The sequence below is a fragment of the Nicotiana sylvestris genome, chromosome 11 (assembly GCF_000393655.2).
Source record: "Nicotiana sylvestris chromosome 11, ASM39365v2, whole genome shotgun sequence".
NCBI classification, from domain to species: domain Eukaryota; kingdom Viridiplantae; phylum Streptophyta; class Magnoliopsida; order Solanales; family Solanaceae; genus Nicotiana; species Nicotiana sylvestris.
Genome location: NC_091067.1, coordinates 157,754,881 through 157,780,353, shown reverse-complemented (window position 1 = coordinate 157,780,353; position 25,473 = coordinate 157,754,881). Strand labels below are relative to the sequence as shown.

Sequence of the window (25,473 nt, the reverse complement as noted above, 5' to 3'; positions counted from 1 at the left end):
ACCAGGCCCACCAGGCCCGTTAGGACCGCGGGCCCGGTCCGGTCCGGTTCAGGCCCGGCCCACCGAGCAGCATTAGCTGCATATCACAGGGCAAAGTGAAGCAAAGTGGCTGGAAAGATTGAAGAATTTTTCTAATTAATATAGTTCAATGTAATTGTTATAGGAAGTTTTGTTAACTAATTAGTCAAATAGTTCTATAGATAGGTCTAGTTCTGGAGTCCAAAAGAATTAGCGGATATAAATATTCTTACTTCGTTAAAAAAAAGTTTAAAAGTTTGACCAAAAAAATTGACTACTAAAAAGTTAAAAAGTCAAACTGTCAAACTTTTATTTTATTTTATTCTTAGCCCTACTTTTTATTTTATTTTTTAAATTCGTTCTTTTTTGTCTTCTACCCAAAGCTTCTCTTCAAAGTTCAAACAACCAAGTAAAAAAGCTTTCTCCTCTTCTGAACAGGTTTCTTCTTCCTATTTTTTTTTTTTTTGTATTCTTTTCAGTTTAGTTTAAAACACTGTACTTAATATTACTTTTTCAAGTTCCTTGCTTCGATTTCTCTCTTTTTAAAGTATAAGAATATGTGGTTAATCGGTGTGTGTATATATGCTGGTTTGAGTTTCGGCAAAGTGGGTTCTCTGTTTTTATTATTCTCTGATTTGAGTATTTTTTATTTCTGGGTTTGCATGGTGATCGACGAAAAAAAGAATTTTTCTGTAAAATTTTGTTTTTCTATTCCTTTGGTATATTTTATTGATGTCATATTCCAAGTTAAAACTGAAATTAATTGGTTAACTTAAGAACCCAATATTTACCAGCATTATTATTTCTCTTTTTTTGAGTTGATTTTGTTGGTCGTTTCAACAAATTTTCACAAGATGGTATTTCGTTTAGTCGATTCAGGTAATTCTGAACATGGTATATTGCGTATATTGTGCAAAGAACATCAGTCGACCCGACTCTGTGGATGGCAAAATGTGAGCTTCATCTCCCAATGTTGTTCTTTTTCTACATTATAATACTCCTAAACTTATGAAGATGCTTCGTTTCGTTACGTTATAGATGTTGTCCCTCATGTGGAAGAGTTGTTGATGAAGATAATTTTTCAAGTGAGCCCACTTTTGTTAAGAATGCTACTGGACAGGTTTGTTCTTTATTTCATATTCTTGTCATGGGGTTGATATATCTTATGCAGTTCTGTTTTTTTTCTTTTTTCAAATTCAATTATATGTAATTTGAATGGATTGATATCCTGTAGTTTGGACAGTGTGCTTAATCAGGATTAATGTCATATTTATTATTTGTTAAAAGGAGTTTTTAAGGTGTAATGCAAGAAGTGGTTAGAAAGTTAATAAAATTTCATAAAAAGGTGAGGTGTAGCGGTCAATAGAGTGGGTAAAAACCATGTTAGACCAGGGTTCATATCCCAGGGTAGATAAAAAAATGCTCGGTGATTTGTTCCCTAGTCCTAAGCCTTGGTGGATGGAGTTTTCAGTATCTGTGCTGGTGGTGGAAGGTAATAGGTACACGGTAAATTAGACGAGATTGCACAAGCTTGCCGAACATCACCATTATAAAAAGTTAAAAAACAAAATGTTATCGTCAAATACCTAAGATATCTTTTGAGCTGAAAGTATATATAGGATTCTAGAAACTAGACAATACAAGAAACCTTTTTTCCTCACGGCCTTTCTTGTGTCTTGGCCAATTTAAATTCTTACTCGGTAGGTTAAAAATGCTAACTTTAGTTGTTGAAAATTTGTGTCTCATCATGTGATTGGTGGAGCTCGAAGAAGATGCATGTGGTGGAAATAAGTTTTATACTTGATGTAGAATTCGTTATTAATATTACTGTGATGTGACAAGGGAGTGATAGCCTAGTAAAAGGCCAATCACCTCCAACCATGAGGTTGGGTTTGAGTTACTAAGAGAGCAAATTGGAAAAAACCACTATGTGGCTCCTGGGTAGGATGTTTTGTGGCATGGTTTACATATCAAAAAAGAAAATAAAAGCTACATCTAAGACTCTTCAGTTGGGCGGCAAATGGATCCTCATCCCAAACATATGTTTGTGGGCGGGGAGAAGTTGGAAGATGGAGTCAACTTGCATGCTTTTGTACATGTGTGCATCTTGTAGCCTGATGAATGACCTTGCTTTTAATATTAATGTAGTTCCTTTTAATTTTAATATTAATACCTTTATCAATAATTTTATATTTTAAATATAAGCTCAAATGAGGAGATAAATGATACTAAAATGCAACTGAGGAACAAAACAAGCTTAGGTTTAAGGTGCAATCATTGAACAAGTTCTATATGTGCTGTCTTGTAAAGTATAGTATTCAATTTGTTTTCTATCGAGTCTAACTTAAATCATCTGCAGAGTCAATTGGCAGGTAACTTCGTGAGGACTGTTCAAAGTGTCTATTCAGCTTCACGGGAAAGAACACTAAATGAAGGTATCTTATGTACCTTTGATTGTTGTGTTTTCAGAATGACTGATGATCACGGGTGGAGGGTTCAAACTTCATCAGTAGCGCAACATTTCCTTCCCCTTTCACCCTTCCTTGGTGCAATAAAAGACTTTATGCTCGTTGTTACCTATTTATATAATTTCTATCATTCTTTTTCCTTTATATGGAAATGTTCTATCATTCTATTTTTAGCTGAATGATTGATTAGATGTTTGTTCTAGTTCTCAATTTTCAATAGAACTTGTTATGTCTTTCTACAGTACGGTTGAATTTGAATGTTCTTTCACAATGGTCCTCATTTCAATTCATGTTTATTATTCAAAGGAAAAGGTTATTTTAAGTTTTAGAATATGTGGCTTGAACATGAAGGATTCACTGATTTGGTTAAAAATTGGTGGGATTCTTATGTGGTGGAAGTGGAAGCTGACACAATTCTAGCAAATAAGTTGAAGCTATTGAAGGAAGATCTGAAAACGTGGTTTAAGTAGACTTTTGGAAAGTTAGAAGACAGAAAGAATAAAGCTTTGGCAAGATTGGAGGAGCTGGATATGGTGCATGTTTTTTTTTGCCTTATTGGTCTCCAATGGGCTTACACAGTCGATGATGCTTATAAGAGCTGGAGTTTATGGAGAGTTGATAAAGCCATCATGAAAATCTGGTCAATGGGCTTGTATTTTTTGGTGCATTTGGACTGAGAGAAACATGAGGTGTTTTGATGGAAACTCAACTCCTATAGGTTCTTTAAAAGCTCTGTGTATTTCCAATTTGTTTTGCTGGTCAGGTCTAGACCGTACCCTGTCAACAATATTGATCATCTTTTGGATTTTATTAGTTCTTTAGCTTTGGCTTAGTCAATTATGTATAGGAGCCATGCTTATCTTTTGTAAGCTCAAATGCCAAATCATGTACTTCTTGCATCTTCTTGATGCAGTCTACTGAAATCACTTACTTTATCAAAAAAAAAAAAAAAATTAATTGGAGGAGCTGGATCATAATAGGGTGAATGTTACCACAGAGCAGCACGCAAAATTTATGGCAGAAAGAATTTCCTTTAAGAAACAGCTAGAAGAAGTGGCAAAGGTTGAAGAAATCTCTTGGAGACATAAGTCTAGATGTTTGTTGATGGAACATGGAGACAAAAATACAAAATTCTTTCATAAGCAGGCAAATGCTCGAAAAAGATTAACAATATCGATAAACTGGTGATTGGGAATGATTTAGTGGAAGATGACCAAGTTATTGAAGCTCACTTTATTGATTTTTATAAGAATCTATTATATGAACCTGAGCAATGGAGGCCTAAATGGGAGGATGATGAAATTGAGAAGATGTCAGATGAAGAAAAGGAGTGGGTGGAAAGGCCTTTCATAATGGAGGAACTGGAAGAGGTGATTAAATCTTTCAAAGGAGACAAGGCTTCTGGTCCTGATGGTTTCAGTTTATAATTTTTTTTTTCAAATATGTTGGAGTATAGTAAAAATGGACATTTGGAATGTTATGGGTACATTTTACAATAAGGGCTCTCTTGTTAAAAGACTTAATGCCACTTCTATTGCTCTAATCCCTAAAAAGAAAGGAGTAATGAAGGCGAATGATTTCAGACCTGAGAGTCTATTAGGGAGTGATTACAAAATTATTTGAAAGACTCAAGGAAGTAATAAGCAAGTTGGTCTCCCCTAATCAGAATGCTTTTATCAAAGGAAGGAAAGTCACAGATGTGTTATGATAGCTAATGAAAACCTAGACAATTTGTCGTGGAGAAAGGAAAAAAAAAGGGTGGCATGTAAACTTGATTTAGAGAAGGCATATGATCATGCTCATTGGCAATGTTTAGTTGACATAATGAGGCTGATGAATTTTGGTGAGAAATGAATAAAATTCTGCATTTCGACAGCGAAATTCTATATTCTAATTTATGGTAGTCCTTATGGGTTTTTCAGTTCTCACAAAGGTATCAGACAAGGAGATCCCTTGACACCTTATTTGTTTGTCCTGGTAATGGAAATTCTGAGCGTCATTTTGAGGAAAGCAGAAGTCATGGGTTGGATTAGGGGTCTCAAATAGGTAGGAATGACCAGCAAAGTATGATTCTTAATCATATCCTGTATGCTAATGACTCTTTGTTATTTTGTGAAGCTGATAGAGTCCAAATCCTGTATTTGAGAGGGGTTCTTCTATGCTTTGAAGTCGTTACTGGGCTAAGAGGCAACCTAGCAAAACCAGCATCATTTTCTGCATAATTGTTAATGAATATGTAGAGGAGTTGGCAGACATTCTGGGCTGTAAAGTAGAAAAATTCCCTACAATCTGCTTGAGATTGCCTTTAGGGGTGAAAAGAAAAGATAAGAATATTTGGGGGCAGGCTGACACTAATTAATAGTGTCTTGGATGGCATACCTACTTATACTATGTCTTTATTCAGTATGCCCAAAGCAGTTGGAAGGAAACTAGATTCTATAAGAACTTTCTGTGGGTCGGAAATTCAGATAAGAAAAAGACACACTTAGTCAAGTGGCAAATAGTTATTGAAGATAAGAAAAAAAGGGTATTAGGAGTGAGCAACCTGTGTTTACACAATAAAAGTCTTCTTTTCAAGTGGCTATGGAGATACAACAATGGGAGGAAGAAGACTTCGCAGAATATGATAGATGCTTGTGGTGCTAAGATTGGGTGGAACAAAATCCTTCACAGTTGAAAAGTTGTGGGGGAATTTGGAAGATGATAAGCGGAGGGTTGGATGAATTCCTATTGCATTCTATACTGGAGGTAGCAAATAATGGCATGATAAAATTCTGGCTGGATACCTTGTGTGGAGATGAGAATTTCAGAAGCAGGTTCTCAGAGCTATTTAATTGTGTTGTGAATAAGGAAGGTAGTTATTGTAGGCTTTAATTCAGTCTCGAACTGAATTCATGCTCACTGGATCAGAACAAAGTAGATAGGCTTGTTTGGGTTAACAACAAGGATTCACAGTGAATCACTGTTATAAAATGTTGATAGAGGAAAATAGTCAGGGAACATCTGAATTGGCCTTGGAAGATGATCTGGAGAACTAAAACACTAGTGAAAGCAGCATTTTTTGGTTGGCTAGCAGCTTGGGATGCTTGTCTAACTCAACGCAAGTTGCAGAGAAGAGGTTTCTACTTGAGTAGCAGATGTTATCTTTGTAATTCAGAAGAGGAGACAGTTGAGCACCTTTTCTTGCACTGTATATTCTCAAGGCAATGCTTGGAACTTTTCTTGAGAATAATGGGCATATATTTGGTGTTACCACAGAAGATATGCAACTTGTTGGAAATATGGCAATCACAGAAGATCAAAAGAAGCTTAAAGCAAATATGCAGGACCATTCCAAATTGCATTCTGTGGACCATATGGTTGGGAAGGAACAAGGCATGCTTTGAAGGAAAGAGGCTGCAGATTCCCAGAGTTGAAATAAATCCCTGAAAAAAACTTGTACTTCTTGTGTTATAGTAGTACTGTAGATAAGATGGACCAGTATTTGGATTTTTGCACTTACTTGGGGGGCACTATGTAGGATGAACTAATTAAGACCTGCAACTATCTTGTAATTTCTTCTGTACTATCTTGGCACCAGTTAAATAAAATCTTTACTTATCACAAAAAAAAATAAGAATAAAAGAAAAAATAACCCCAAATGATGACAATGATAGACTATGTAAATTGTTAGATTTTTCCACATTGGTTGAGAGAATGAGTTGTTGTCTCTTATATGGTCACGGATAATCCTCACCTCATGAACTAATTTTTGAGGTTGAGTTAGGCTCGAGGGCCATTTCTTTACATCGTATTAGAGCCAACCCAATTATCTTCTTGGTTTACCGAATGATGGTCCCCATGTTATATTGTCCACTCCCCAATTGACTAGGCATGTGCATGCGAGAGATGATGAGAGAATGAACTGTTGTCTCTTTATATGATTTTTTTGCAATTCTCACCCCTGAGCTAGCTTCTGGAGTTGAGTGAGGTACAAGGAATTTTCTTAACATAAATAAAGTAACCAATTAAAAAATAAAAGAAGATGCAAATGAAATAATATTTTTTGTTCTTGTTGATTGGTGACAACTATATCCAGATATGTTTGTCAAGGAAGAGGTTTTGTTGAAGGACCAAGTATAACACTGCAGTTAGAGTTGCGTTATTCATGGAGCTATTATAGCTTGTTGGATAGATTAATGTTGTTAAGAATTCATAGAGGTGCACAAGCTATGTAGCTATGTGCCTATGTAGCACCAATTTGGTTTGAGAATACATTAGATCGGCCTTTGATATCAATATAATTCTTAAGTATGGAGTTCTTTCTGATACATTTATTTACTCCCCCTTCCTGCAGCATATAATGGTATAGAGAGTATGATTTATGCATTAGGAATTGATGGTGGTGATTCAATAGCTCGTCCAGCTTTGAACCTCTATACAGTATGATTCTTTATGGCTTATGCACACCTCTACTAGCATGATATCATTCTATGGCTGAATATGTTACTTCCAGATAGCAGTTGAGAGGAATTTCACAAGGGGGCGTAGGAAAGAGCAAGTTGAGGCTGCTTGTGTTTACATTATATGTAGGTGAGACATTGTGTTTATGATATATTCTTTTCAACCTATTTATGTTCCCTAAGGGAAAGGAAGAAGTGGGATAATGATGATAATAATATTAGAAGTTCTGTAACAAGTCTAAAACCTACTCCCACTAGTTGATATCACCTAGATAGATCTTTTACTTCTATTCCGTCATATCTTTAGCTAAGTCTGTATTAATTCCAGAGATTTGTAGGTCTCTCGAGACAACTTTCTTCCATGTGCTTTTAGGTCTACGCTATCCCATTTTAACACCTTTACTCACTATAGTTTCACATCCTTGACCTACAAACCAAAATTCTACAGAAGCAGCCCAAGAAGTATAATTGCCACTATGATCTAACTTACTGTGGTAATCGTAGGTGATGATGTGGAAGAAAAAATTTAGTTTGCAACCATCTGATTTTCAGGTTTATTGTTATCACCCTTTTTAACTGACCTTTATAAAAAGGAAGGATAGAGCAAAAAGCAAAGATGTGCAGAAACAGGGAAGAAACAGAGAAGAGGACAGAGAACTTAAGAAAAAAATTAAATATTAGAGAAAGAAGATATGAGACGAAAACCTTAGCTATGACACCATGTGAAAAATATGAAGAGAAGAAGAGAATTCAGGAATAACTTGCTTGATTATTTCTTCAAGCTTTGGGGTTTAAATAACCTTTACAAGAAATACAAATAATAATGAAAATAAAGACAATAATTACATTCCTACAAAATTTTCTAATATCCTAATTAAGGGGATTTGAGAATCTTCCATATTTACGTAGTATATGGTTTTGCCATATTTAACAGGGATAAACTAAAAGATTATAAATCTTGACCTGGTTAATTGTGGATGAAACTACTAACTATATTATGCAGCACATAGGGATAACATAGCAACAAAAGTTTTGTCATTAGGACATACATTGACAGAGTAATTAGGACAGATATAGTTTTGATTCAAGCTTTTATTGTAATTTTTGTTGGTCCGAACTACTTTACCAGTGACAAATTGGTGTGTCTTTATGTTTATTTTTCTTGCAGGGAAGTCAACAAGCCATTCCTACTCATTGACTTTTCTGATTACTTGAGGATAAATGTGTATGTGAGCTTACTTCTACAAAAGTCTTAGTAGTCTTTTTCTTTCATTCTTCTTTTGATAAACACTTTGGATCGATAATCTTGAGCAAGAACTTAATGATCCCCTTTAGGTCAGGAGTTCTTATCATCCTGTCCAGTATGATGATATTCTTTTTACCCCTTAGATCCTTCTTGTAGTTATATTGTCAACCAGATCTTATGTGTGAAACTTGTGTGATTAGAGTAAATTAGACGAATCTTGCTTCGTGTTTGGCTAGAAATGAAAGCAGCCTTATGTGAAGTAGTATTCAATGTTGGATTTGAGAAAGATAAAGGAGTTATAGGGTGTGTTTGGTATGAAGGAAGGAAACATGGGGACTTGGAGAAAGGGGGGTGAGGAGAGTAGCACTAAAAAAATATTTTTTGCTCTCTAACCAAACACTAGAAGATATTTTCCGGAAAAAGTTTTCTACTCACCAACCAAACAAGGGAAAATAAGTGATAAAACCACTCATTTTCCATGAAAACATTTTCTAGGAAAACATTTTCCTTCATACCAAACACACCCATAATATCTTCTTTTGTGTGGGAAGGAAATTTAGGACAGATGAAAAGATGATTTTTGAGGAAGTTACTGGGTAATATGCTTATTTAGTATATTCTGGCTTTTGTATTTGAGCACAGTTTTTTCTTTACTGCAGTACCTCTTCTCTCTAACCTCAACAAGTTCCTTTTTCCTATCAGAAAAATCTAGGTGACCTGTCGCACATTATTGACTTCATAAATTGTTAATCTTGATTTGCAGATTCTGGAGGTTTCTTAGTACATAGCCTCCTTACAACTCTAGAACAATATCCTAGTCTAGGCAGGTCTTATTGTATTTTTGTCATACATGAAGGGTTATACCTAAAGTTGGACAGTTTGGGAAAACATTTACCTAATCACTATCTTTAATATGGTAATTGAAGCCTGTTCAACCTTTTTTCTCTTTTGAAATGCAGGTATATTTTAGGTGCTGTGTTCTTACAGCTTTGCAAATTTCTAAGCCTTGAAAATCGCCCGTTTGTTCAAAAACCTGTGGATCCTAGCCTTTTCATTCATCGATTCACTGATCGTAAGTACTTATCCAGATCTGATTTGCTGGTTAATTTTAATCTTAGCTTCTTTCTTGACCACCTTGCCCCAGGTACCAACATTGTGGCAATAGTTTATATATTTTTTAATTTCCACTTTGCATTCTTGATTACATTTTGGATTTTCGTTGTGAGATGTTTAAAGATCTTGAATAATAAGGATTTTATTCCAAGCATGATTTTTCTGCCCGTTGCTCTGGCAAGTTATTTTAATGTGGATGCTTATTAGTTGGAATCTGGTTGCATCTTTTTTCCCCTTATTTTGAGCCAATGATATAGCATACAACTTGCATATATTGTACAACTTCATTATTATGTGCTTCCCATATCCCATCAAGTAAAATAAATCATGAACCAACTCTTGGTATCAAGTAATCCCAAATTATTGGACGAAGGCAATTATATTTTCATCCCTCTCGTGTTCTTCTGATCTGTTATCTTATTTTCATATATAAAGTACATGTTACCTCAATTTTCCTGCACAGTAATGCACATCTCTTGATTGGTATGTGCAAAAGATTTTTTTTTTATCCTGTTCCATCCAGAAACTTGTTGTACCTGTGGGGTATCTTCGCGATTACACCTTACTTACTATGTTGCCTTTAGCTCTATTTTCCTTTCCTTTCTGTACTTATTCTTTTTCAGATACAAGATTGCTGTTAGCTTGTCAGAGTCCACTAGTGAAGCTATCAATTTTTAATGTAGGTTTATTTGGGGGAAGGAAGCCAAATATTTCTAGAACTGCACTTCACATTGTGGCCAGCATGAAGCGTGATTGGATGCAGGTTCTACATGATTTTTCTTTGCGTATAATTTAGTGTGTGAAAGTTACTGGATTAATTCTATGGAACTAGATTAGATCTCTTACATTTTTGCACTAATCCATAAATTGTCTATAGACAGGGAGAAAGCCAAGTGGGGTATGCGGAGCTGCACTGTACATTGCTGCTCTTTCGCATGGACTGAGTTGTTCTAAATCAGAAATTGTAAGTGGTCTTTCCAGATTTCTTTTATATTGATGGTCAGAATTGAGATTTTTTTCTAGATATCCTTTATATTGATGGTCAGAATTCAGATTTCTGTATAGACAGGCTTCATGTTGTAAGCTTTATTCCGCTTTCAACTTAAGTATATCTGAAAAGTAATATAATGTGTGTGAAAGTAAGATTTCCTGGTCTTTTGTGCAATCTGAGCTGACCAAATCTCTCTTTTGTAAGCTTTGCATCTGCTTGATGCCTTTTAATGAAAACATCTTACCTCATTAGAAAAAGTTTTATTCTGCTCTGTGAAACTCTTCGTGTTTTAGCTAGTTTTCAAGGACTTGTTCTTGGTCATTCTCGTTATTGGACTTGACAACTGTTTTCATTTTACATTCTTGACTTATTCCTATGTAGCATAAACACTGGCTCGACTCCCACATTTATTGTTTATGGTGACATAGCACAAGAAACATGATATTTCCTTTTCTCATTTTCTTTATTCATTTGGTGAACAGATCAAAGTCGTACACATTTGTGAAACAACATTGACCAAGCGTTTGATTGAATTTGAAAACACAGAATCTGGGAGCTTAACGGTATGTACCATCAAAGCTGGTAGGATGAACACCGCTGATACTTTAATATTCTCTGTTTGAAAAGCTTAAGGTGCATGTATTTTGTTAGATAGTTATGTGTAAATAGTCCTAGTCCTATATATAGTAGGAATAAAATATGTCATAGTCCCACATGTAACAGGAGTAGAATATGTCCTAATCCCATGTGTAGTAGGAGTAGAAGGTGTATTATATATAGGACTCATTGTATCATTGTTAATAATAGATTTTTCTCTCGTGCATTCTCACCTGGTATCAGAGCTTCAGTGAGAAAATTATTGTTGTGCGTCATTCCAACGACATCCGGGAAGAAAGATCTCATCACCGTGCAATTTTCCGGCAACTTCGTCTTGTTCCCAGGGTTTATCACTGCTACAGTGGTACTATGCATGTATCAGTACCACTATCAGATCCAAAACCCTCGTGCGATCAAACCCCAAAAATTCCAGTCCCATTTGAACAGAAAAGTCAGTCACCGTGCGTCTTTCCGGTTGACGACTTAAGATTGATTTGCGTTATCTCCTCATCCGTAAGTGTTGTGCGAAAACCAACATTACCATCTTGTTCGGAAAAGTTAGGCGACAAAACCTTAGTCAATCGCTCTGGCAGAAAGCACGTGCTTCCACGCGCCGCCAGAACAAGGGTTCCGACGAGCTACAATAACTTTTCTTTCCGGGCACGTTTTGACAAAATTTCTTCAGAACAACTTGCTCGTCCAGTTATTCCGAGCCTACCCATATAAATTACATCAAATTCTAACAATTATTTTTTCTGGCGTGAACAGTGATTTCTGCTGTGAACAGTAATTTCATAAAAGTTTCTATTTTCTTGTGGTGTTTTAAAACCGATTTTTTTAGTGTGGAATTCAGCTTAGTCTCACTATTTTCAAATTTTCCTGACGACCTTTTGACCAACTTCTGCTTATCAACAACCACTTAGTTTTGTTGCTCGGGGATCTAGTGGCCTTGTATTAGTACATATGTAACAAGCTCGGTACATATGATTTTTATGCACCGGCTTGAAGGGGAGTGTTAGATAGTTATGTGTAAATAGTCCTAGTCCTATATATAGTAGGAATAGAATATGTCATAGTCCCACATGTAACAGGAGTAGAATATGTCCTAATCCCATGTGTAGTAGGAGTAGAAGGTGTATTATATATAGGACTCATTGTATCATTGTTAATAATAGATTTTTCTCTCGTGCATTCTCACCTGGTATCAGAGCTTCAGTGAGAAAATTATTGTTGTGCGTCATTCCAACGACATCCGGGAAGAAAGATCTCATCGCCGTGCAATTTTCCGGCAACTTCGTCTTGTTCCCAGGGTTTATCACTGCTACAATGGTACTATGCATATATCAGTACCACCATTAGATCCAAAACCCTCGTGCGATCAAACCCCAAAAATTCCAGTCCCATCTGAACAGAAAAGTCAGTCACCATGCGTCTTTCCGGTTGACGACTTAAGATTGATTTGTGTTATCTCCTCATCCATAAGTGTTGTGCGAAAACCAACATTACCATCTTGTTCGGAAAAGTTAGGCGACAAAACCTCAGTCAATCGCTCTGGCAGAAAGCACGTACTTCCACGCGCCGCCAGAACTATGGTTCCGACGAGCTACAATAACTTTTCTGACGCGTGTGTACCATTCCGGGCACTTTTTGACAAAATTTCTTCAGGACAACTTGCTTGTCCAGTTATTCCGAGCCTACCCATATAAATTACATCAAATTCTGACAACTTTTATTTTTTCTGGCGTGAACAATGATTTCCGCTGTGAACAGTAATTTCATAAAAGTTTATGTTTTCTTGTGGTGTTTTAAAACCTATTTTTTAGTGTGGAATTCGGCTTAGTCTCACTATTTTCAAATTTTCCCGACGACCTTTTGGCCAACTTCTGCTTATTAGCAACCATTTGGTTTTGTTGCTCGGGGGATCTAGTGGCCTTGTATTAGTACATATGTAACAAGCTCGGTACATATGATTTTTATGCACCGGCTTGAGGGGGAGTGTTAAATAGTTATGTGTAAATAGTCCTAGTCCTATATATAGTAGGAATAGAATATGTCATAGTCCCACATGTAACAGGAGTAGAATATGTCCTAATCCCATGTGTAGTAGGAGTAGAAGGTGTATTATATATAAGACTCATTGTATCATTGTTAATAATAGATTTTTCTCCCGTGCATTCTCACATGGTATCGGAGCTTCAGTGAGAAAATTATTGTTGTGCGTCATCCCAACGACATCCGGGAAGAAAGATCTCATCGCCGTGCAATTTTCCGGCAACTTCGTCTTGTTCCCAGGGTTTATCACTGCTTTAGTGGTACTATGCATATATCAGTACCACCATCAGATCCAAAACCCTTGTGCGATCAAACCCCAAAAATTCCAGTCCCATCTGAAAAGAAAAGTTAGTCACCGTGCGTCTTTCCGGTTGACGACTTAAGATTGATTTGCGTTATCTCCTCATCCGTAAGTGTTGTGCGAAAACCAGCATTAGCATCTTGTTCGGAAAAGTTAGGTGACAAAACCTCAGTCAATCGCTCTGGCAGAAAGCACGTGCTTCCACGCGCTGCCAGAACTAAGGTATCGACGAGCTACAATAACTTTTCTGACGCGTGTGTACCATTCCGGGCACTTTTTGACAAAATTTCTTCAGGACAACTTGCTCGTCCAGTTATTCCGAGCCTACCCATATAAATTACATCAAATTCTGACAACTTTTTTTTTTCTGGCGTGAACTGTGATTTCCGCTGTGAACAGTAATTTCATAAAAGTTTCTGTTTTCTTGTGTTTTAAAACCTAATTTTTAGTGTGGAATTCGGCTTAATCTCACTATTTTCAAATTTTTCCGACGACCTTTTGGCCAACTTCTGCTTATCAGTAACCACTTGGTTTTGTTGCTCGGGGGATCTAGTGGCCTTGTATTAGTACATATGTAACAAGCTCGGTACATATGATTTTTATGCACTGGCTTGAGGGGGAGTGTTAGATAGTTATGTGTAAATAGTCCTAGTCCTATATATAGTAGGAATAGAATATGTCATAGTCCCACATGTAACAGGAGTAGAATATGTCCTAATCCCATATGTAGTAGGAGTAGAAGATGTATTATATATAGGACTCATTGTATCATTGTTAATAATAGACTTTTCTCCCGTGCATTCTCACATATTTAAGCATGTCTGCAGGTCCTTTTGTTTTTATTGGGAAGGGGCCCAGCTATTAAATTAGAGTCTTAAAAAGCAATGTAGTATAGTGAGATGCTTCTGTCATGCTCAAATTTTGAGTTATCTTTGAGTTGGATATCTCGTGAACACTGAAAACACAAGGAAGAAAGGCATGCATCTCAAGGGGGAACAAGCATAATGGGCTTTGGGATTCTTATCTTAAAGTTGGCATGGACAAGGTGTATAACTTAATTTGTTACCAATGCTGGAACCAATATAGTAAAACTTGTGTTTGCGTACACATCAAGTACAGGGAGATGTTTGCTGATGTCATTGAGTGCGAGATTGACAACTTTGCCTCTACTAATGAGTATTTATGTTTCTTAATGCTCTTCTTGATGCTGTCACAGTGTCACCAGATTCTGGTATGTCATGAAGCCACCCAATACCTGCACTTAGGAAAAGATTTTAATTTTCACCTGCCTTTGACTTCTTCCTTCTTTTTCCCCCCTCTTGTTCTACTAGCGGAGTCTAAAAAGAACTCGTCCATGGGCTGGGCGCCTCAGGCTTTAGGTCAATTTGATGCTCATGTCCAGGAGAACTCATCACCTAGTGATGGGCTATTTTTTATGAGCCTGATGTGCTTGATGACATAAATATTATTGTTGACAGTCAAAACAAAATTTTGATTCCGTCTTTTTTTCTTGACACATTAATGTTGGAGTTGCAAATTGCATCCGTGGTAGTGGCTTGTTATACAAAATTTTCCTTTCCTAGTTTCATACTATTACTTCTTACTTGAAACTAGATTGAAGAGTTCAATACAAGAGCTGAGGAGCTTGAGAAAGAAGAGAAGCTGGCCCCGCAACTTTCTTCGGGGTCAAAAGGATCTGGGATCATGGAAGTGCTATGTGAACACAAGGGAAGTGTGAAGCTGCCCTTTGCCCATGGTCTCTGTGAAAGCTGTTACAGTGATGTAATTGCTTGGTACCCTTACCTTTTTAAGTTTTCAGTAGTATTGCTAAATCATATATAATGCTCATGCATGTGTTTGCAGTTTGTAAAACTTTCAGGTGGGCTTGATGGAGGATCTGAACCTCCAGCCTTTCAACGTGCTGAGAGGGAAAGATTAGTGGCAAAAGAAGCTCCTGCGGGTCCAAATTTTTCCATGTCCAATCAGGTGAAGAATAATGGCGCTGAGTATTTGGAGGTACTCATTGAAGCTGCTACTTATCAAAAGCATTATTACCTTGTATTTGGGAAGTAGAATTTTATGCTTACAAGAAAGCTTTTGACTGGTGGAAAAGACACAAGTCAGTTTCTGAAAATTTTCAATTGACTGTTTTTGGATCTGCTACATTTGCTCCCACTGATATCAAGCTCTTAATTTTAGATGGTATTTAAGAAAGTTTCCAGCCTTCCATGTGATTTCTTTTTGAGAAATCTTTCCATAGGCACTGCCATATTACCACTAGTACCAAATTCTTGAATCTAGTTGGTGGTTACTGGAAATATGCAGGCATTTTCTAGCTTTCTGAATAGTGCCTTATGTATTCTCTTTGTGTTCTCTTTTGGTTGATCATCAGCCTGAAAAGGGAGGAAACACTCAGAGTGTGACCGGGAGTAAAAATGTGCAGATATCAGGGTCTGATCAAATAGGTAAATGTTTATTTTCTTCCAGAGTTAGAATGTTGGCACAGAGTTCTGATCAGGACCGTAGAATGACTTATTTTCTCTCAAATGCAGGGGCAATCTCAGGGGCTAAAGCTGTGCATAATGTGACTCTTGATACATTACATGGCACGGATTGTATGGGTCCTGATGGTCATGATGAATCAGGGAACTTTTTCGATATCGATGATGTAGAGGTGTGCTGCTTCTTGTATATTGGTTTTCATTTAGTAGTGGATGGTCACAATCCTTGTAAGTTTTATTTATAAACCTATGGCAGCATAGATGCAAAAGCTATGATTTTTGACGGATTTCATCCTGCCAGACCTCATCGCATGATACTTAGCAAATGATAGTATGATGACTTCATCCTGCCAGACCTCTTCACATGATACTTAGCAAATGATAGTATGATACTAACTGACCCTACTTTTCATCCTTTGCTTAGAAAGCATCATCCCATGATAGGCGAACTCTGTGTTATAACAGTTTGTTAGCAAATTATATGAAAAACTATGCTGCTTCAACGGAATGTGCTGCAACGTGTTCTATGATTTGAAGTTTACCCAACTGGATTTAGTTGCTCATTTGTGGGCATGTATTTCCTGGTTCACTAACTTGTCGTGGCTGTTACTCTGTACCTGCATTACTGTCAGGTAAACGGTTATCTTTTCAATGAGGAGGAGAAGCGCTACGTGAAGATAATTTGGGAAAAACTGAACCCGGAATATGAGGTGATTCAGTTAATTATGTGCATATACACCATGTAAAGTTGGAATGTAGATCACAAGGTCCTATAGTGGTCGTAGGATTTATAAACACATTAAGAAGTACAATGAATATACTGTCGGTTCTTGATATAACTATTAGCAATTATAATAGAACTCTTGTTATGCTAGATCAATTCGGTTTAGTTTTTCTTATGGATTTTTCGTGATTCTTTGGTCTCTTCTACCAAGTTCGTCGTGGTTAAGCAAAGAGTGTTTTGCTCCCTTTGGTCCATCTTCACGACGATTTTCTCATCACAAAACAGTAGTCCGTACTCACTTCCTCACCTGCCTTTCCGTTCCTTATTCTGAGTGAGTTTGCTGATCAATATTTATAGGAACAAGCAGCTAAGCAAGCAGCTGCATTAGCTGCAAAGAAGGCAGACGAGTCCATTTTAGCGAACTGTTCGGAGGATGTGCAAGCTGCACTGAAGCTTTCTGCTGCTGCTAATAATAATGTTGCAAAATCAAGAAAGGTTGTATTCTGAACTTATCTTGAGTTTGTTTCCTGGTGAAAATTGATTCTCTATGTGTCATATTGAGGAACTAAGAAACTATAGAGAAGGGTAACTTTGTTGATGTCAATGGTTGTTAAGAAGTTGATATTTGTTCCTTATATATTTGTTAAGTGATATATGCAAACACAATAAATATTTGAAAAATGTCTTGTGGGTTTCTCTTATATTTCTAAGGACTCGAGGCTTGGGTACAATAATCTAAAGTTAGACAAAAACATTCAATCTCTTTTAATGGTCAAACTCTTGAGATTGTTTCCGTGTTCCTTTCATGAGGAAGAAGGGATATTTTTAGTTTCTTAGTGTTGTATAAGCTAGTCTTGTTATAAAATATTATAATGCTCAAAGAGGATGGAAGCTCTAGAGAAATAGAATATGCATGTGAAATTTCTCATACACAATAGTTGCTCTAGAGATCTCATGAAATTAGCTTACACTTTGCTTTATGATATCATCTGCAGGAAAAACGACAGAAAAGGGCTGCAGAACTGAAAAATTCTGGTCCTGCTCAAACCCCTGCAGAAGCAACGAAGCAAATGTTAACTAGAAAGGTATATATCAGTATGATAGAGGAAAAGGAATTTGCAATCTTCAGAGATTTGTCTAAAAACAATTTTGGGAAAATGGGCGCGATTTGATGGACAATTTTTTGTATATCTAATTATTTCTCTCTCTACTTTCTTAAGCTCTCAGGCACACTCCCCGAGGAGCCTGAGAACAAGGTTTTCTGAGTTTACACAAACACCATTAGCACGCCAGCTAAATTCCGACCAACCCTCTGAAAATAGCTCCGACAAATTACCCCTCACGCGCCCCCACGCGCAGCTCGTCTCCGGCGAGACAAATGCCACGCGCCGGCGCGTGAGCAAGATCCTGACCTCTTTTCAAAAATTTCTTTTTGGACAGCATGCTCACTGGGTATTTCCGACCAAACTCATACAATCCTTTCTGAATTCCGACAACGTTTATTTTTCCGGTGGCGGGAATCCTTCTGTCCAGATTTCTGGTTCCCGTTTCCTTTTTTCTTTCACACTTTTTAGCTCACTGCGAAAACTTTCCTCTAAATTTCAAAAACTGAGCAGCTGGATAGTATAATATGGGAGACAACAGGATATATTTCAACGCAAGATTCAAATCTTTCGACATCACCAGATGGAACTCCAACAAAGACACATGGTTTGAATGGGTTGAGAGAAGTCGCAACATGATGAGAAGATCATCCGTGGGCAGAAAGGCAATGGAATGGATTTGCTTTGCACTTAAAGAAGCATCGACAGATCAAAACAATCTAGTGAAGAGATGGAAGTACAAGGAGCAAATGATAGAACATTTCTGTACTAGGAAATTTAACGCTCATGGAAGATATATGAGTATTCTGTCACTGAAGGGAGAAGGGAGGTCTGTAATAATAATCCCCGAGTTAACTTTGAATTCCGGCTGGAAAGACATAGCAGCTAAGATAGAAAGATTCATTTATCAGAACACCAGGCTGAATTCCATAGTACCACCCAGAAACACTGTGGAAAATCTTCCTTATGCCCAAGCAGTTAAGGAGAGTAAATGGCAATCCAATACCCTTCGAGAGGCAAGGGTCAACACGAGCAATGGGGAAATCTCTGTTTTGGAACCTACTGGAGGAGAGGACACAGGTCTCCTAAAAAGATGCATTATCGGGTTTTTTGGGAAAGAAATCAATGAGAGACCCACTTTAGCAGACATAAGGCGATGGGCTAGTGCTTCATGGAACAAAGCATATGGAGTAAACATATACGAAATGACAGGCAACATGTTTCTTTTTGAATTTCCAAACAGATTCATGGCGGAGCAGATTGTGCAAGGGGAATGGAGATGGAAAAAGTTCAAGCTTCATCTGGAATGGTGGAATCATACTGCTGGATGCATTCCAAACTCACAAATTGAGGAAACATGCTGGATTAGAGCCATGAGAATTCCTTTACATCTATGGTTACAAAAGATCTTCAAAGAAATAGGAGATCTATGTGGGGATGGTTAGCTACAGAAGAAGAAATTGATCTCAAAAATCATCTTAAGTGGGCAAGAATCAAAATTGCTGGTGATGGCAGAAAGACTCCCAATGAGGTTGGGATTGAAAGAGACGGTACCAAATTTTTCATCCCAATCTGGGCTGAAAGAAAGACACGGTATGAACTAAGCACTGATAAAGGAAAGGAAAGTGGGCAACTTACACAAGGTTCAACTTCGATGAATCAGAGCAGTAAAGTGTCAAAAATCGAGCTGAAATCCCATGACCCCGATTTGGCTGCACAAGTCATTTTTAATGACCTCTCGTGTGAGTTTTCTGTTGATACTGGGCTGAAGCCTTATATCGAGGAAATGGGAGGACCTTCTTACTTGGGGGCAAAAGAGTCCTCTCCAGGGGAGCCAACCCCCAATGTAAATCATGAAAGTATGCAAAAGGCAACACTTATCAGTTGCAGTCAGCCAAAAGGTGGAGTAGAGTTAGCAAGATTGGAACATAAGGCAGGGGAGCAAAGTACAAACACAAAGAAGGGGAATGATCGTGTGGGAAGTGCTTTGGATCATCTGAAGCAATCTAGCTCTATCCAAGAGTGGGAAATCGAGGAGGTGAACCCTATAGCAGTTCAGCAACACAATCCATTATTGGAGAAAGACATGGATGCAACAATATGGGTCCATCAAAATATGATCAAATTGGGGAAAATGTTTGGAGTAGATTTTCAAGGCCATGAAGAAGAAGCACTGGAGTTGTTAATGCAAATTGACAGCTGCAGACAGGTAAGAAGGGTGGAGACAGAGTTGGAGGTGAAGAAACAAAGATTCAAAGGATCGCTGGAATTAAAAGGGTTAACTTCTTTTGATGTCAAATTCAAGAGTGACGGGAAAAGGAGTAGGGAAGAGATCTATCAATCATTTCAATATGAAGATCAAAGTAATTTCCTGGAATGTAAGGGGATTAAACGATAAGAAGAAAAGGGAGATCATAAAAAGTCAAGTGCAGAATTGGAGGGCAGACATTATATGCATGCAAGAGACAAAAGTCGAGGGGGATATCGAGGAAATAGTCAGGCAAACATGGGGTGGTAGATGGGTGAGGTATGCAAGTTTAGAAGCTAGCGGCACGAGAGGGGGGATTTTGTTGTTATGGGATTGCAGAGTATGGAAAGGGGAGGTGTTACAGACTGGTGCATACACTTTGACGTGCAAGTTTGACGCTCTTTTACAGAATTTTCAATGTCACATAACAGGAGTGTACGCTCCAAATTGTAGAATAGAAAGGAAAAAAGTGTGGAGAGAAATTGGTGCAGTGAGGGGATTGATGGAAGGTCCTTGGGCGGTTTGTGGCGATTTTAACGTTACAAGGTACCCTTCTGAAAAACGGGAATGTCCAAGGAGGTCCAGAGCGATGGTGGAGTTCTCGGATTTTATAGAAGATATGGAGTTGATAGATCTTCGACTTGAAGGAGGAAATTATACTTGGTTCAAAGGGGACAATCATACAGCGGCTTCAAGAATTGATAGATTTCTTATTTCAGAAGAATGGGATGTAAGCTTCAGAAACATCAAGCAAACTATCCAACAAAGGTTGATTTCGGACCATTCACCTGTGGCTCTATACTGTGGTGCGTGGGAACAAGCTAAATCATACTTTAAGTTTGAAAATTGGTGGCTGAACGTGGAAGGTTTTGATGACAGAATTAGAGAGTGGTGGGGATCTTTTGAATTCTCAGGAAGACCTGATTACATTTTAGCTTGCAAGTTAAAAGCTCTCAAGGGCAAGCTAAAAGGATGGAGCAGAAGTTACGAAGGCAATTTGGGACTGCAAAAATCAAAATTGCTAAGTAAACTAGCAGATTTTGAGACAACACAACAACAAAGAGCGTTGACAGAGGAGGAATCAGTGAGGAAAGCAGCTACTCTAATGGAGATTGAGGAGCAACTCAAGAATGAAGAAATTGCATGGAGACAAAAATCAAGAGCTCTGTGGCTCAAAGAAGGGGATAGGAATACAAAATTTTTCCATCGGACTGCAAATGCATGCAAGAGAAACAACAACATTGACCAAATAATGATTCGACATGAAGTAGTCGAGGATCCAGAAAGAATAGAGAATGAGATCATTGAATTCTACAAGGAGCTATACACAGAACCTGAACAGTGGAGACCAACAGTCAATTTCGAAAATAGTTCAAGCATTTCTGAATCAGAAAGGGAGTCTCTACAGAGGAACTTTGAGGAACAAGAAGTGCTGAGCAGTCTGAAGATGTGCGCAAGTGACAAGGCTCCAGGTCCAGATGGATACACAATGGGTTTTTTCAGAAAGTGTTGGGACATTTTGAAGGAAGATATCATGGCGGCCTTTAACAACTTCCATTCACAGGAGATGTTTGAGAAAAGCTTCAATGCAACATATATAACTTTGATTCCAAAGAAGACAGGTGCGAAAGAATTGAGAGACTTCAGACCGATCAGTTTGATAGGGAGCTTCTACAAATTGCTCTCAAAAGTCTTAACTGAAAGACTTAAGAGGGTGGTTGGGAAAATTGTCGATGCTCAACAAATGGCGTTCATCAAAGGAAGGCAAATAATTGATGCAGTGTTGATTGCTAATGAAGCTGTGGACTCAAGAATAAAAAGGAAAGAACCTGGAATCTTATGCAAATTGGATATCGAGAAGGCCTATGATCATGTGAACTGGAGCATCCTACTAAGAATGTTAGAACAAATGGGTTTTGGGCAAAAATGGATTAGATGGATGAAATTTTGCATTTCTAATGTGAAATTCTCCATTCTCATAAATGGATGTCCTAAAGGTTATTTTCACTCACACAGAGGTCTCAGACAAGGTGATCCTTTATCACCCTTTCTATTCATCATTGCCATGGAAGGTTTGAACAACATGATCAAAACGGCTAAAGTCAGTGGATGGGTTAAAGGCTTCGAGGTAAACAGGAGTGGGGCTAACAATCTAGAGATCACACATCTCCAATATGCTGATGATACTCTAGTCTTCTGTGATGCTGAAAAAGACCAACTTAGATTCTTAAGGATCATTTTGGTTTTATTTGAGGGAGTATCAGGATTACACATTAACTGGAGAAAAAACAATATTTTTCCCATTAATGAAGTTAACAACATGGGGGAACTGACACAGATATTGGGAGGAGAAGTTGGATCCCTACCAACTGTTTACCTTGGGATGCCTATTGGTGCAAGATCCAAATCAAAAGAAATCTGGAATTCAGTCATAGAAAAATGCGAGACGAAGTTGTCAAGATGGAAATCGCAATACCTATCATTGGGGGGTAGGCTAGTTCTAATCAACTCATTATTAGACTCTCTACCTACTTACATGATGTCTTTGTTCCCAATTCCAGCAGGCATTCTACAGAGATTGGACAAACTTCGAAGATCATTCCTTTGGCAAGGCAATAAGGAGAAAAAGGTCTTCCATTTAGTCAAATGGAAGACACTAACAATGGATAAAAAACAAGGTGGATTGGGGATAAGGAATTTGAAGAACCAAAGCAAGGCTCTTAGAATTAAATGGTTATGGAAGTACTCTAAAGAACCCCAATCTTTATGGGGCAAAGTGATCAAAGCAAAGTATGGTGAAGAAAACAACTGGGTGTCAAAAAAAGTCAGTACATCATATGGAGTAAGTGTGTGGAAATCCATCAGAGAACTTTGGCCTATAATGGAGAATCACTCCTCCATAAGAGGGAACAACGGAAAGAACACATCATTTTGGAATGATAATTGGTTAGGAATTGGAAGCTTAAAGGAAAGATACCCAGATATGTTCGGTTTAGCACAAAACCAGCATAGGACAGTAGCTGATATGAGGAGTCGTCAAGGATGGGAAATAGCTATAAGAAGACGGCTGAATGACTGGGAGATAACAAGACTAGCTGACCTTTACAAAGAGCTGGAGGCATTTACATGATTACAGGAAGGGCTGGATTCAATATGGTGGAAGAGGCACAACAGAGGGGTTTTCCGAGTGAAGGATGCATACAAGATTTTGAATCATAATAATCAACAGGTAGACACATGGTCTTGGAAACATATATGGAAAACAAAGATTCCATACAAAGTAGCTTGCTTCACATGGCTACTAGCGAAGGAGGCGGTCTTAACCCAGGATAATCTCATAAAAAGGGGAATTTCTCTGTGTTCAAGATGTTTTCTGTGTGGGGAAAATGCAGAAACTGTCAACCATTTGTTTCTTCATTGCAAGATTACAGACCAACTATGGAAAATCTTTATTAGTCTTAGGGGTATTTCATGGTCAATGCCATACAGGATTAAAGATGTCCGTTATAGCTGGGAAGAAGCTGGAGCTGAAGCAACTAGCAGAGATAGATGGAGGACTGTTCCGGCTTGTATTTGGTGGACAGTCTGGAGGGAAAGGAACACTAGATGTTTTGAAGACAGAAGCAATCCTGTGCAGAAGATCAAACTCAATTGTATTCTTCTTTTTTGTTTTTGGTGCAAACAGATGTACACAGAAGATACATTGACAATCATAGACATACTAGGATCTTGCTAGGTCCCAAATTAGAACATCTACAAATTCTCTCAATGTAAATTTGGTTTTCAGTGCAACCTAAGTACTGATATTTATAATATTTACAATAGTTACCAATTCAAAAAAAAAAAAAAATCTTCAGAGATTTGTAGTAGTTGAGGAGACAGGCTAGAGTACTTTCTGGATGCTTGCAAATAATCTTTTAGTGTTTCCTGGTTTTGTAGTTGCTGTAATCACTCCATTTGCTATTACAGATTTGTCATCTTGCCTATAGCTGTATGTTTTTTGACTTCTCATTGTTAGCATAAGTTTCCTGGACTTCAGCTTTGCCGATACAGCAAACTTGCATCATGTTCCAGTTTTTCTATCCCAAGTTGCCTCCCCCCTCCTCTGAGGCCGATCACATCCACTTTTGGAGCCCCTCTCCTCTGAGGCCGTGCAGACGTGAAAGCTCTATCAATAGAAAGATTCTAGCTTCTTTTTATTTAGAGAGGAATGATTCCCTCGTCTGAGAACCGCCATTCACATACTATTCCTCCCCTCTAAAAAGAGCGATTGAGAATCTCGAGAACCTAAACAAAAATGCTGAAGTGAGCGTACCCTAAGGCTTTCCTCTCTCCCCCTTTCTCGTATATGGCAATACTAGATTGGCGAGATAAGAGAGAAAGCTTAGAAAGTAGCAAGGGCTTGCCTTACAGGTAGTCTTGTTGAGTGTTGGTTTTGTTCAATTTCAACATATCTTAATCATTTCTTTTTACTCTTTGTCATATGTTTGCATTGCATGGTATATCTTCCTCTTTTTCATGAAACAATATATATCAGATTTATCGGTTGTGTTGTTTGTACCTTACCTTAGCTTTATGTCATTTGATGCAGAGGCTGAGATCTAAGATCAACTTTGATGTGCTAGAAAAGCTTTTTGACGATTCTGTATGTGCTTCTCCTACTCCAAAATTTCTACAGAATTCCATTATACCTGCTTTTAATTTTCAATTTTACTCAGATGTCAATTCCTTTAGCAAAGTATCTTTTCTTTATTGGAAAAAATCTTCGGTTTTTGCCCTTACTGGAAAGAACATAAGCAGAATGTTCGGTATTGGTGGTGGATGGAGGTCACTGGCGTTTGAGATGCTATTATGCGTAATATTTGGATATTCAAGAAATGGGAGGAAATTAAATAATGAAAACTAAATATTGCAGCATCAAAATATTGTAGATTTATCAGACTTTTCCTTTGTCACTGTTGCTGATCTTATGATCTCTACTATTAAAGTTCTTGGAGATGCATTTAACAACTTGCTATACACTCACAATTATCTTACTTCAGCTTGAGATACTTGAGCTTAAAGAAAGAAGTGAGGACTCATATCACATATCCCAACTTATTTGGGATTGAGGCATAGTTGTTGTAGCTTGAGATATGAGAATCTATCCCGAGATATAAATTGTTCGTTTGTTCATCTATGGACAAATAACACAAATCGAAAATATTTCTTGCTCTCATCTCCATAAATATGTTTAACTTGATCATGTTATTTATACAGGCAATTCGAGAGAGCAAAATTGATCACAAAGTAGACGAGACGTACGAAGAACCATATGCGTTACGATGAGGATGTTGGAGGATAAGAGTATGATCAACACTATGATTATGATGAATGTTGAATTTAATCTGCATTCCTTATTATTAACTTAATGATTTCCCCTTACAAAAAGAGTATATGAGGAGTCAGGTAACACATTTTCCTTCACCTATATATTAGGAATGTCAAAGTTGGTATGTTTTAATTATCACTTTTATTAATTTATTTCCTGGGAACACCTCCCTGTACTGAAATGTGAGATCTTATTCCATTCTTTCCTACTTATAACTGAAGTTTGCATATGATTGGAATTAAAATACTTCCCTTTCCCTGAACGAGAAGAGATGTAAATAAACTGTGTAGCAATATCT

The 25,473-nt window shown here is 37.5% G+C and overlaps 1 protein-coding gene across 5 annotated transcripts; it reads left to right on the top strand.

Annotated features, from left to right (window-relative positions):
- Nucleotides 1-468: 468 nt before the first annotated feature.
- On the top strand, nt 469-25,356 carry LOC104228052 (transcription factor IIIB 60 kDa subunit-like). 5 transcript variants are annotated; one of them, XM_070162514.1, is made up of 20 exons: nt 469-623; nt 889-971; nt 1,057-1,138; nt 2,378-2,453; nt 6,823-6,908; nt 6,982-7,058; nt 8,097-8,153; nt 9,134-9,246; nt 9,971-10,050; nt 10,165-10,251; nt 10,761-10,841; nt 14,843-15,010; nt 15,092-15,214; nt 15,621-15,693; nt 15,781-15,902; nt 16,362-16,439; nt 16,811-16,948; nt 17,449-17,538; nt 24,396-24,449; nt 25,064-25,356. In XM_070162514.1, the coding sequence occupies exons 1-20, from the start codon at nt 576-578 to the stop codon at nt 25,130-25,132; spliced, it is 1,785 nt and encodes a 594-aa protein (XP_070018615.1). In that variant the 5' UTR covers nt 469-575; the 3' UTR covers nt 25,133-25,356. The 5 variants fall into 5 exon arrangements, with proteins under 5 accessions (XP_070018615.1, XP_070018614.1, XP_070018613.1 ...); XM_070162513.1 differs by having other exon boundaries at nt 470-623; nt 898-971; nt 15,092-15,244; XM_070162512.1 differs by having other exon boundaries at nt 470-623; nt 15,092-15,244.
- Nucleotides 25,357-25,473: the final 117 nt, after the last annotated feature.